This window comes from Mycteria americana, chromosome 2 (assembly GCF_035582795.1).
Source record: "Mycteria americana isolate JAX WOST 10 ecotype Jacksonville Zoo and Gardens chromosome 2, USCA_MyAme_1.0, whole genome shotgun sequence".
NCBI classification, from domain to species: Eukaryota; Metazoa; Chordata; class Aves; order Ciconiiformes; family Ciconiidae; genus Mycteria; species Mycteria americana.
This window is the reverse complement of record NC_134366.1, coordinates 11,570,349-11,582,490: the sequence shown is the minus strand read 5'-3', so window position 1 is coordinate 11,582,490 and position 12,142 is coordinate 11,570,349. Positions and strand designations below refer to the sequence as shown.

General features: G+C 36.3%; 1 protein-coding gene across 5 annotated transcripts in view; it reads left to right on the top strand.

Moving 5' to 3' along the window:
- The window catches only part of ESYT2 (extended synaptotagmin 2), a 92,436-nt gene that overhangs the window by 19,811 nt on the left and 60,483 nt on the right, over positions 1–12,142 (top strand). For 4 of the 5 annotated variants that reach the window (XM_075492399.1, XM_075492400.1, XM_075492401.1 and 1 more), the window contains exons 2-3: positions 9,378–9,419; positions 10,389–10,523. In XM_075492399.1, coding sequence (XP_075348514.1) covers positions 9,378–9,419; positions 10,389–10,523 — 177 coding nt within the window. Of the gene's footprint in view, positions 1–9,038; positions 9,057–9,377; positions 9,420–10,388; positions 10,524–12,142 lie in introns of those variants that run through there. The other variant, XM_075492403.1, reaches the window with a different exon arrangement.

Genomic DNA, 12,142 nt, shown 5'->3' with positions numbered 1-12,142 from the left:
TAGCGAAATTTGGTTCTAAAGGCTCTGTTTCTTGTTCACCATAACTTGTTTTGAGTCTTAGGAACACGTCCTGTCAAATTTGACATGTTGTGCCACATTGCTGAAGTTACTTGTTGGAAAACTCCCACCCTGGGAAGCAGAGATCTTGTTTTAGATGTGGTCCAGAAACCTTCATTAAATTCTAGAGAAAAAATACTAGCTAGGTGTGAAAAATGTCTCTTTCTGTGTCAGGATATCAGTCTTATGTCAGAGGTTCTGCATGTGAATCCTTCAGAAAGTGGAAACCATTAAGGTTCCTGCAACTTAATGCCCTTTTACATATACCTTTTACTTTTTTTTTTTTTTTTTTACTGTCCTGTCCCAGTCCAAACTGATCACTGAAAATTTAAAATCCTTTTCCAGCTGAAAAGTAGAAAAGAAGTGTGAACACAACGATTCAGGAAAAATTACAAGATCATCTTCAACTGCAGTGAGAATAAAGCAGTTTGGTTACAGAGTTGACTTCATCTGTGTATTGAAGCCTGAGTTATGATATAGTACTAGTATATGAGTACTTGAAGGTAATTCTGAAATTAGGCTGCACTAGAAGATGAATCTGCAGTAGAAGTCTGAAGGCTTAAAGGTTTCTGTTTAGAAGGAGATAACGGACGAGCAAAGGAAAGCTATGTGGATCTCTCTAGCAGACATAGTTTGCTGTGTTTAGGATGGATTCTGCATCCAGATATGACAGAAACTCACGCCAATGCATTTCCAGATGTTTGGAAGGAAATTGCTTAACCACTAGTGGTAAAGCAAGGGATTTTTGTTTTACGTGGTGTTCTTCAGGCGATTAAGCCAGGAAGCTTCTGGAAGTTAGTGATGCTCAGTTTTTAATTTCTAGCCTGAACAGCTTTTCTTGAGTTGGGGTTGCAAAAGCTGAGTGTGAGGCTAGAAGTAGGATTTCCCAGTTCCCTTACTAGCAAACTACTGTTCTGTCCTTCTTCCAGAGCAGCTGTTTATAATGCCTGTCCTGGAGGACTTCGTTATGGCAAGCTGCTGCTAAGTAGGAGGTTTCTGGGTAACTTTGTATTGCAGCACGCTTGCTCCATCTCTGCAAAAATAGCAGCACTTAGGCAAATTTTATCTAGTTTTTGTACTGGTGAGTCAAATTTCTGAAAAGTAATGCAGTTCTTGACAAGCCTCACTGTCAGTATGAGTGAAGTGTATTTAATAGATATTGAAGTGGAAGATATGCATGGAGAAAACGAAACTGCTGTGCTTTGTAATGTCTCAGCATCCTGCAGTTCTGAACTGCTGCACTGGCTTCTGGGCTGCTGTTTCAGTTATACTGGAGCTCTGGAGTCTCTTTTAGTCAGGGCTTTTCTTTTGCAAATATGGCATTATTTTGCATTGCCAAAGATCTTGTTTGCCATAGAAGTTGGGGGGAATGTCCAGATGAGAATATTCTGGTGGTATTGTGGGGCTGCAGAGGGAAGGATTCTGAATCCACAGCTGCCACAACTTTAAGCTGATCAGATTTTTGCTAGGCTGCTAGCAAAAACTGGAGTATTGTTAATTTTCTAAATGCTGTTCCAGTGAATTCTGTAATGAGAAGGAAAACAGAAGAACAGCTTTCTCAATTACAATCTTATATATGTATTTTTTATATATATTTTTTTTTAATCTAAGCAAAGTAGCATCTTTGTATTATTGAAATGAGATACATAGGTACATTTATGGTCATTGGTAAAATTTTAAAAAGCTTTAAATATTTTGAATTTCATTTTATGTTTTAATTCTAGCACAGAAGAATGGGTGGATGCGAGATTCCTCTATGTAGTTTGGGCTTTAGTTAAATTCAACAGTGTGCGTATGGGTAGTGGTGGCTCTTCTTACAGTGCTGCTACTATTCGCAGCATTTTATGAAGACCTGTTTTATGCTACTTTAGCTTGACTTTACAAAAAACTGCCTGTGTGCTGCTAGTCATTTTCCTTGTCTCCCAGATATGATATCTACAATGTATGTTAGGAAATACGTCCTTCAGGACATTCCAGGATGCTGAAGTATCCTGTGTATGTGAGCTGCTGTTTACTGCAGGTTTGAACTGGTCAGTAAATTAGGCCTTTCTTTAGACTTTAAGAAGAAGGGGAGAGGAACAGAGGTAACAGAAGGCTGCAATGAAATAAAACTTTCTATACCATATAAAGAATCTCAGTTTTATTACTTGAGGTGTATTGATTTTATTATAGTAGATTTCCTGTGTTAGTATTGAAACCCAGAGGTGTTGAAAAGCCGTTTGTTTCAGGCTTTATACAAGTGCAACTTGTTTTGTGTTTAATTGCTGTGTTGTTGAAAGAATTACTTTTCACCTTGATGCTCACGCTGACTCTGAAGCAGATAGCTTGAGAGGCAGTGGAGAATACAGTAGAGATCACGCTGGAATACTTGTGCTGAATAGTCGTCTATAATTTGTTGTGGCAGCTCTTAGGACTTGCTGAACTGATAGTGGCAGTTCACGTGGGATAACAATGTTTGTGCTGGTAGAATGTTTTAGGAACATTTGGTGGGATACCAAGTATGTGTTTCTAATACCGCTCTCGTCTCATAGGTGCAAATCTGACTCAAAGGGCATGTAATTCCTTGGGTGTTTTTGTTTTGTTTTGGTTTTTTTTAAGGTTTATTTTGTTTTCTGATGTGTTTTCCAAGCACTTCAATGGTCTACATTCCAGTTTATAAATAAATACAGTCCTTAATCTCGCCTGGCATTACAACTGTTTCTTCCATTTAGAGATGTTTCCACTTTTTCCAATAGTTCCATTTTACTTTCAGGTTTTATAGTGATCAGAGAGCCATGGCAACGACTCTAGAGCCCTTCCCCACCTCCTTTATCTCTGTATCTTTCTTACCTCTGTGTGTGTCGTTTTTTTGTTTTGGTTTTTTTTTTTTCCCTCCCCTTAATTTTCTGATGTTTAATTTGTTTTGTTTTGTTTATTGACAATTACTATCAAAACCTGTACTGCTTATTTATGTAGCTTTTAATTTTAGGTTAGTCGTACTGATTTACGCGGGTCCTTCTAACTACCATTTTGTGAAGTACCCTTTGATAATGTATTTGACAAAACTGATTTTCTATATTCAGCCTGCTTCCGCATCTTCCAGATGTTTCTGTTGAAAGACTTTACATATGCAACACACCCCTAATGATTCTCAGTAAAACTGTTTCAAGAGTCCTTTTTTAATCCCCATACTGAAAACATACAGCATTTGTAATACTGAATATGAATTTTGCTGTGCAAAGGCTAATAATTTTAATACATTTAAGACTGCAAACACAAAATCCATGCCAAAGCATGCTCAACAGAAGCAGAATCAGATTACCAAAAATGATGGAAGTAGCAGTTGTTTGTTAATTTAGTAGCAAGTGTGTGTGGTTAATTGCAGTATTTTTGAGGAACACTAATTATTATCAGTTTAACCTTCTCTTTCAGGAACACTGACTCCTGCAGTTCTGCAACAGTAAATATTTATTGTGTTTTTCCCTGTAATTCAGAAGATATGGAAACTACAGTATTTCTGGGGTTGAAGAAGTTAGGAAAATTGCTAGGATAACCCTGGAGGTGAATTACTGGAGTAACAGGAGACAGCCTGGTTTCTCTGCTTTCCCCTCCAGCCCCCCCCTTCTTTACCTGCTGTTAGAAAGGAGCGGTTGTCCCCCCAGTCTGTGTTTGAGGATAAGCCTCTTCGGGTTGTGTTGAGTAGCGGAAGACTCTGCATCCATTCCTCTGTGGAAAGGAACAGATACTTCACCTACTGCTGCTCCTTGTTTTCTTCAGAGAGAGAGAGGAGATTGCTGGCTGGAATATGTGGGATTAAGCCATTAGCCCTGCTCTGCTCTGTTTTACCTAAAATGTCCTTAGGCCAGCCTGCTTTACCGACTGGAAAACACTGGAGTGAATAGCTGTTAAATTGAGCTTGAATACCGCTGTATGACACTTTTATTCTGTTCATGCTGGGATTCTTCTTAATTCTTTTACTAAATTTCTCTGGCCTTTTTGAGTTACAAGTGCAGTGAGTTTAGACAAATTAATCTGGCAGTTATAATTCAAAGGATAATTTAATTTTAGTATGTTTCTTTTTGGCCACACCACCTAGCTTTAGGCTTAGTAGTTAAGTAACTGCTTATGCTGTGCATTCAGAAGGTGATTTAGAGCACCTAAGTTGGGCTTCTGTTTTGAATTTCCTTCTGTGGGATGCTCTCCCTCTCCACTGATGGTGTATGAAGAGACTATGAAGGCTAGTTGCAATACCCTTTTATAGTTTTATATCTAAGCTAGTCAGATGTGCTTTTGATAGAGAGGAAGATTTTTTTATGTACTTTTAGCCTTCCAAAGTAAGCAGAAAAGATCGATATCTAATATAAGAGATGCTTGTGACATAGCTGGAAAACTGTTCAAGAATACTTAGTTACATTGTAACTATATCAAGAAACTTGGTTATATTGTGTGACCTTTACTGGTATAGTTTCTTTAAGATTTTCATCTGGAGCAACAAGTAATTAAACAGTGCAAATAGAAGGAACTAGACATAAGCTGACTCAGGCAAGTATCTATTAAACATAGCTATTATAACACATTATTTCTAATGTAGTCGAAAATTGAATTCTTACCTTTAATCCTTGAGGGGGGAATAGAAGGGAAAAAAACCAGTACACAGTGGTGTGGGGGTTTCATTTGGTTTGGTTTTTTGTTTGTTGGTTTGTTTTTTGTTGTGTTTTTAATCTAAACTGCTTTTATTGCTTCCTTTTCTTACTTTGGTGTAATACACAATTCATGAGAAACTGATTGGTTTGTAGCAAAAAAAGTTTTCACTTTATGGAATATTCTGGTCAATAGCAGTAGTTTCGTACTTTCAATGTAGGTGCCATTTTTGTTGTTTCAGTTCATGTAAATAATATGTAGGACCTATGTACTGTATTAATCATAATCATTAAATAGAAGTTAAATATAACAAGGGTTGACTGATAAATAGCTTTAAGGATGGAGGAGGCTACAAAGATAACTTTAAAAGTGTTTTACAGTGAAGGGATCAGTGAATAATAACAACTACCGTGCAATTTGTATATTAAAGTAGATTATTAATACCTATAACTTGTGCTGAGAGCAACTCACCATTACTTCTAGAATGGTGTTGTAACTTCATTCTTTCTGATTTTTCTTGTCCATGCTTGCTTTTAGTGACATTTATGTAGATATGTGAAACCTCCCTTATGTGAACGAAGAATTATATTTAAGGCAGCAATATTATTATTTGTGCTTTGAAACTCATTTGATATAATTTGCTGATTACAGACTTTTCAAAATTTCCCACCAATCCTTAGTCCGTGGGGTTTGAGTTTAATGATTATTGTTCTTTGTGTAGCCTTGTTTCCTTAGAAAGATGCCGATGATCATCTGGGCAGAAAACCGAGTTAATTTAGCCAATACGAAGAGCGTACATAGAGACTTTGAATAATAAAATAATTGTGGGTAAGAAATGTTTCTGCTGTTTTTACGGAAATAGGAGCTTGTTAGTGGTTTTCTTTTGTCCCTGTTTTGTTTTATTATCTTCCAGGACAGAACAAGGAACTGCATTCCTTGGGCTCTTTCTGGTATTTTATTGATCGCTACAAAAAATAATGTGTTCTGAATTGAGTTTTTGACAGTGCAGGATGTAGGCACATCAGAAATGGGAATTAAACATGTGAGTTGTTTAGAGCTGAGCACAAGCAGTTGTGTGAGAAAGCTAAATCATGTATTTTTAATGTGCAGAAATGCATCTTTTGAGCACTTCCAAGTATTTTGCAATATAGCTTTTAACATTAGAACTTTCCTGGAACATGTAATATTATAATGTTTTTGGTGTTGAACATGGTTGTTAGGGTATTTCTTACAACAGTTCTCTCTAGTTATACTTTTCTTTGAATAATAAATAACTACGCCAAGTGGTTGAAATGACAGTACTTACCAAACCTGCACGAGCAATTTAATAATGGGAACCAAGTGGAAAATTCTTTTAGTGCTTGACTCTCTTTACTAAAGTCTTGACTTCTATCTCCTTCTGTCATGCTTGTCTAATAGATTTTATACAGGAGTTAACAGATTTTGCACATCAGTTAGTCTGATTCCTGCTTCTGTTTCTGGCTGTGAAATGTTTGTGCAGTTGCCTTGATGCTCTCAAGTCAGTTCTGACTGATCCAGAGTACCAACTTCCATCCCTCAGGCTTTCCCCAGATGTCTTTGCGTAAGATTGTGCTTGATATCAAAAACTCTTAAAGCAAAATATAATATTGCCATTAATATTGCAGTCTCATATGGCAGGCTAAAAATGTATGGAATTAGTAGATTGATAAATGTTTATGCCTTGTTTTCAGCCTACCTGGTTGTGGAGCATCTAAAGATTAAATAAAGCTCAACTTTTGATTCAAGGTTGGCTGGATTAAAAATGTCAGTCTTGAAGATGGAAGACTGTAATCTCTTCTCTCTGGTTTTGATGTCAGAATAGACACTGAATACAATATGTTAAAAGTAGAAAGCAAGGATGGAAAAGGGATGAGAAACAGGAATGGAAGATGTAATTCATTGTAGTATTTGTTGCCTATTAACATGTGCAACTGTAGAAGTAAACTAGGCTTATATAATTAAGGAGTTGATCTAGTACTAACTCAAATAATGGTAGGAGCCTGATATGTGTGGCACAGTAAAGGACAAGTAATTATTAAATCTGTGGAAAAATTAAGAACCATGTCTTGTTAAGCAAGGTCTTAATAAAGACTGTACAGTAGATAAAATGCAGAATTAATAAATTAGCATATATGGCTAGATATTAGTGTATGTGGCCTCTTGTTTATTTCCCAACCTATCTCAAGTGATTCTGCATAATTCAGGACTGAATGCGAAGGGTGCTTGATGGGTGCAAGAGAGAGGTGCTACCTGTTTTATTCTAGTCGGGTGTATTGAAAGTCAGCCATGTGCATAGCACAGGGAACATAGCCTATGCCTTGGGGAGTTTATACCCTAAATCTGGGAAGTTGGCTCACTCTATGGAGGAAGATGAATTTCATCTAGGCTGAGATTATATTTAGGACAGGAAGTCTTTCTCAGTCTAGTGTGGCTCTCCTGTTGATGTCAACTGGATACTTGTACAAAAGACTAAAAATGAATTGTGAACGTGGTATATCTTGCATTACTTATATCTTGCATTACTTGTAGCAGACAGGTTTGGTTTTGGTATTTCCATGAGTTTTCTTTTCTTTTCCTCATCTGTGTGTTTAATTTGTTGTTTCTTTTAAATTTATTTTGTTGCTGTTCATTCCAACGGCTGTTGTTCATATTCTCCCCTGTGTGGAACAGCTCTTGAGTTCCTACCCTGTGAACATCACTGATTGCTCTCCTAAGCAAATCAGAATGAAATATTCATGTTGATCCAACATCATGCTTAAGAGATAAGTAATTATTGAGAACTGGCACATTTTCTGTCTTCAGATTCAGAAGGCAGATATTTTAGGAGAAAGATCAAAATGTTAGTTATTAGCATTAGGGTTAACACAGTATTCGTTCTTTTTGTTCCTTTAACTTTTTGACCACTGGAAGCAACTTGAGAACTCCACAAGACAAAAATAGAGTGTAAGCTCTGTTCAGCTATAAAATCATGTACATACAGTGACTGCATGTGTTGTTGCAAATGCAAAAAAAAAAAAAGTATTTTTTGTTTTTAAGAAAGCAAAAAAACCCCACCCAACGCTCTAAATACAGACTTCTGACATTTTACCCACCATAATTTTCTAGGAAATTAATTCTAAATAAATAAAATATAATAATATAGTTCCAAAACTGCTCCATCCATTATTAATAATTCTATTCTTTGAATTCACTAAGTAAAATAAATCCTATTGAATGTTTTTGTTACAGTCAAGCAGATCATTGGTCATTCTTATGCCACTTGTAATGGTTTTGATAGATATGTGATATACTTGAAAAAAGTTATTTGAAAAAGATGCTGAGAGCCTCTTTTTTGACAGTGGAAGACAGCAGTATTTGTAATTCTTTAAGAATCTGTAAAAATATATGGCTTACCTTAGTTATGGACCTGGGAATATTGCAAGAGAAACAGACGGGAAAAATAACTGACAATATTGATTATGCTGTAGGGGCCAATGCTCCAGCATAGCTAAAACGTGGATGCTTAGATGAAATTAAGGCCTGCTCTGAAGGTAATTTGAGAATACGCTAACAAGAATATGATAGTGTTGATTGTTAATGCAGTAATTTAATAAAAACTAGACAAAGAAATCATTAACGGGGCTTGCTTTCAAATCCAACTGTTTGACACTAAAGTTGAAAAAATACATATTTAACTGACTGTTCACATGTGGAATATATGCATAATAAAAATAACCAGTAGGCACTGCTGTTGAAACCAGTGGTACAATCTGTTATGCTATGAAGAGATTAAGACTTCGCAATTCAGTTAAGCAGAGACATTGCTTCACAAAAGTCAGTATATGTAGGTCACAGGTTTTTAGTGAGTTCAAAGGCTCTTTGTGTTTCAGAAGTGTGATCTGCATCTTCTTGTAGAAGCTGTTAGTTTCTAAAGGAATGTTTGTTAACTCTGCTTCTACTGAACTGCTTCAGTTCAGGTTTTTCTCTCTCTCTTCTGTGTGTGTGTGTGTGTGTAAGCTGTAAAGCTACTAACCCTTCTCTCCATCTGTGTCTGGAAAACTGCGTCTGTTTTTCCAGCATGTAATTGGTGTTTTCCTGTTGTGATGGGTACTTTCCATCCCGTGTATATACCATCATCCTTCTGTGTCTTACTGATTTCTGCAGTTGTTTAAGAAAAGAAATCACTAAAAATGCCTTTTGAAGGGCTTTTGGCGGAACTTAAATCCATATTCCTGAGCTTCAGCTTCACTGATCAAATATTTCTAGCCATGATTTACTGATATTGCAGAAGATCTGGCATGAATGAAAGGAAGTAGAAGTGCAGTCATGACTCTGGCAGTCATGTGTGTCATGTTAAAAAAACCCCTGAAACATAAGAGGTAAATTTGGTTGAGACTAGCTGTGTCAGCTATGCTTATTATTTTTTTTAGTTTGTTTATGGTGTTAAAGCAATACTTTATTCCAGATGCCACTATTAAATATATGCTTGGACTTGTATCTATGTAATTCAGAAATGAGCTCATATTTTATCTGCTTGAATTCTTGTCAAGAATGTTAACTGCTTAATATGTTGTTCACTGTATACATTGCTCATAGTGAGATCCCTAAGCTTTCCTGTATTATAAATGACTGGACATGATTAACTAAAGTATATTTTGCAGTTGTATTAATTTTTTTGTTTGGTGTTTTTCTTTTTTTAGGTCCATTTTCCAGACACAGAGAGGGCAGAATGGCTCAACAAGGTAAGGGTAGTCATTAGCATCGCTTCCAAATGGGAAAGGGGAGGAGGGAAATCTGAGATTTAAAAAAAAAATGGTGAGGCAAGAATCTGAGAACAGAGAGTAGTTTTAACTTTCTGTGCTCTTTATACACTTGAAGCTTCTGGTCATTGATCCAGTTAGTCACGAGAAAGATTAGATCTATTTTCATGGTCTTGAAATTGTGAGTTTTGCAGAATGACTTTAAGTGGCATTAAAATAATGACAGCTATAATTGTGTGGAAATCATAGCAGCTGTAAACACAGTCTTTTATGTTCCATTTGTCTGGGATACTTTCCAATTACTGTAGGTTCCTGACCTACAATCTAAAAATAAATCAATTTTGCAGTTTTGATTTGTATATGTGATAATCTAAGATATAGATCTGTGTAGCTTGAGTTTTTTAAAAATATCTTTCATTCAAAGAGCACAGAAGAACACGAGCTAATTAGAAAATAGTGAGGAAAAAATAAACAATATAGAATTTTCAGATATGACATTAAAATACTCTATTTTTTACATTTATAAACCTTATGCATGTATTTAAGAAATGCACTTGACCCATTTTTTTCTTATTCCTCTCTTTGCATGCAAATAAACTTAACCCTTTCCACCCTTCTCCCCAACATTCAGCATCAGTGCTGAATGCATATGCATTTGTGGGATAAAAGACTAAAATTCTTAATGTTGTTTTTCTCCTCCTCCAGTGCTTTTGATTTGTGCAAATGTATAAAACACACAAACTGAGAATTCCAGAAAGCATTCCTGTATGTAAAGAGGAACTAGTTCTTATGTCTGTCATGAACTGTATAGAAAACTTGTATGTTTAAAAGTTTGTACAAAATTTCTTATATATGCCTTAAAAAAAATATTTTTTGGTTATGTGTGAAGTTGTGTTCCATGTAGATTTGATTTCTTTTTTTTTTTTTTTTTTTTTTTTTCCTTCACCCTAGACTGTAAAACAGATGTGGCCTTTTATTTGCCAATTTATTGAGAAACTCTTCCGGGAGACCATAGAACCAGCAGTAAGAGGAGCAAACAACCACCTCAGTACCTTCAGTTTTACAAAGATTGATATTGGTCATCAGGTCAGTGTCTGGTGAAGTTTTTCTAAGAGGCTCTGTCTTACATACCATTTTCATGTAGCCTGTTTAAATCTACACAGAAATATTTTCGGTGACACTTGGTGGTAAGCCTGGTTCTGGTTTCTGTTGTAACATTAAAATAAAAACGTGTGTGGCTTTCTTAGCAGAGGCTTCATTTTTATATTTTTATTTTTTTCCTGGGGTCTCTGCTTCAGAAATTTGACTGAGAATTGGGGGAAGACTCAAAGTATAGTAACTCCTGGTCATGTGAAGAGCTCATAGCAACATGATTTTAATACTGTTCGTATAATGTTTTATGTTAAGTGAGCAGGGACCGTTATCCTTTTCTTGTCAGTTGGTCCAAGTGCAGTTACCTTTCTTGTGACAGATGAACTTTTAATCATATTATGTATGGAGTCCAATGACAAGTGTGCTGGCTCAGCTTTCCAAAGGACTGCACATAACGTTAGTATCAAGGAGCACATAGGTATTTACCTTCTGTTTGGTCCCATGAAAGAAGGGTTCATAATATACAGCTCTTACATGCCTTCTGAAGAGCCTATTTGACCAGTCCAAGCTAAGAATAAGCTACCTCTGCTTGCAGTAAGTTTGTTGCTACTTACTCTTACCTGCATCAACCAGAACTTTACTTCTGTTGACATGTAGCTTAACAGCTTTTTTGTGAAGTGGCCTTTTGTGTTCTCCTGCTTGCCATAAATGAGATTTTAAGTAAGGATTTAAAAATCTGCCCCCCCCCCCCCCCGAATTTTAGGAAAACTGAAGTTAAGTTTCAGGTGTGATGGAGGGGCATTATTTTTCTCTCTTTGTGACTGTATTTCATGTATATTACAGTTCATTATATTTTACTGCACCTTTTGTGTGGTGTTTGTTTTGTTTTTTTAAAGTTGTAAATCCTTTTACCCAGGGGCTCTGTCCTGCCCTGGATACACCTGTATTACAGACTGTAGAATAGCATTCCTTTAAAGCCATACTAATTTTAAGTAGGGTTTAGATTAGCTTCCCCACCTCTGTATGCTTCTGGACTGAGTTATCCTGGACACGAGAAACAGCTATTCTTACGTTGCGTTGCAGCCTTGATTGAGTTGCATCCTGTGAGCTGCACAGACCCAAACACAGTGGGAATCTGACAGCAGTGAGATTTCCATTTTACTTAAACTATTAAAAAGGTATAAATAGAAATATGACAATTTTTCCAGAAAGCAAAAACTCAAAATGTGACAGGAGGTGGTGCTAAGTAAGGTCATTGGTCATCCTCTCCCACCTAGTATTTGGTGAACATTTGACTCTTGGGAATGTTTCATTGTTATGGTTGTTTCTGTATGAGAGAGGGAGAGCGCAAGCACAGCAGTTTAGAGAGAGAGCACAGAGTGGTTGACACAACTTTTTGTGGGGATTATGGATTATTTTCCATGCAGTCTGACTAAATTCCACTTAAGGCAACTACATTTTTGTGAATTAAATTTAGCTTGTTTTAGTTGCGCAGAAAAGAACACTTTGTCTGGGAGTGTTAGATATATACTAGTACAGAGAAATGGGATGTTTTTTGGGATGGAGAGGGAAAGTTTGATATTAAATCTCTGGTAAATCTTGGAATCTAGTGG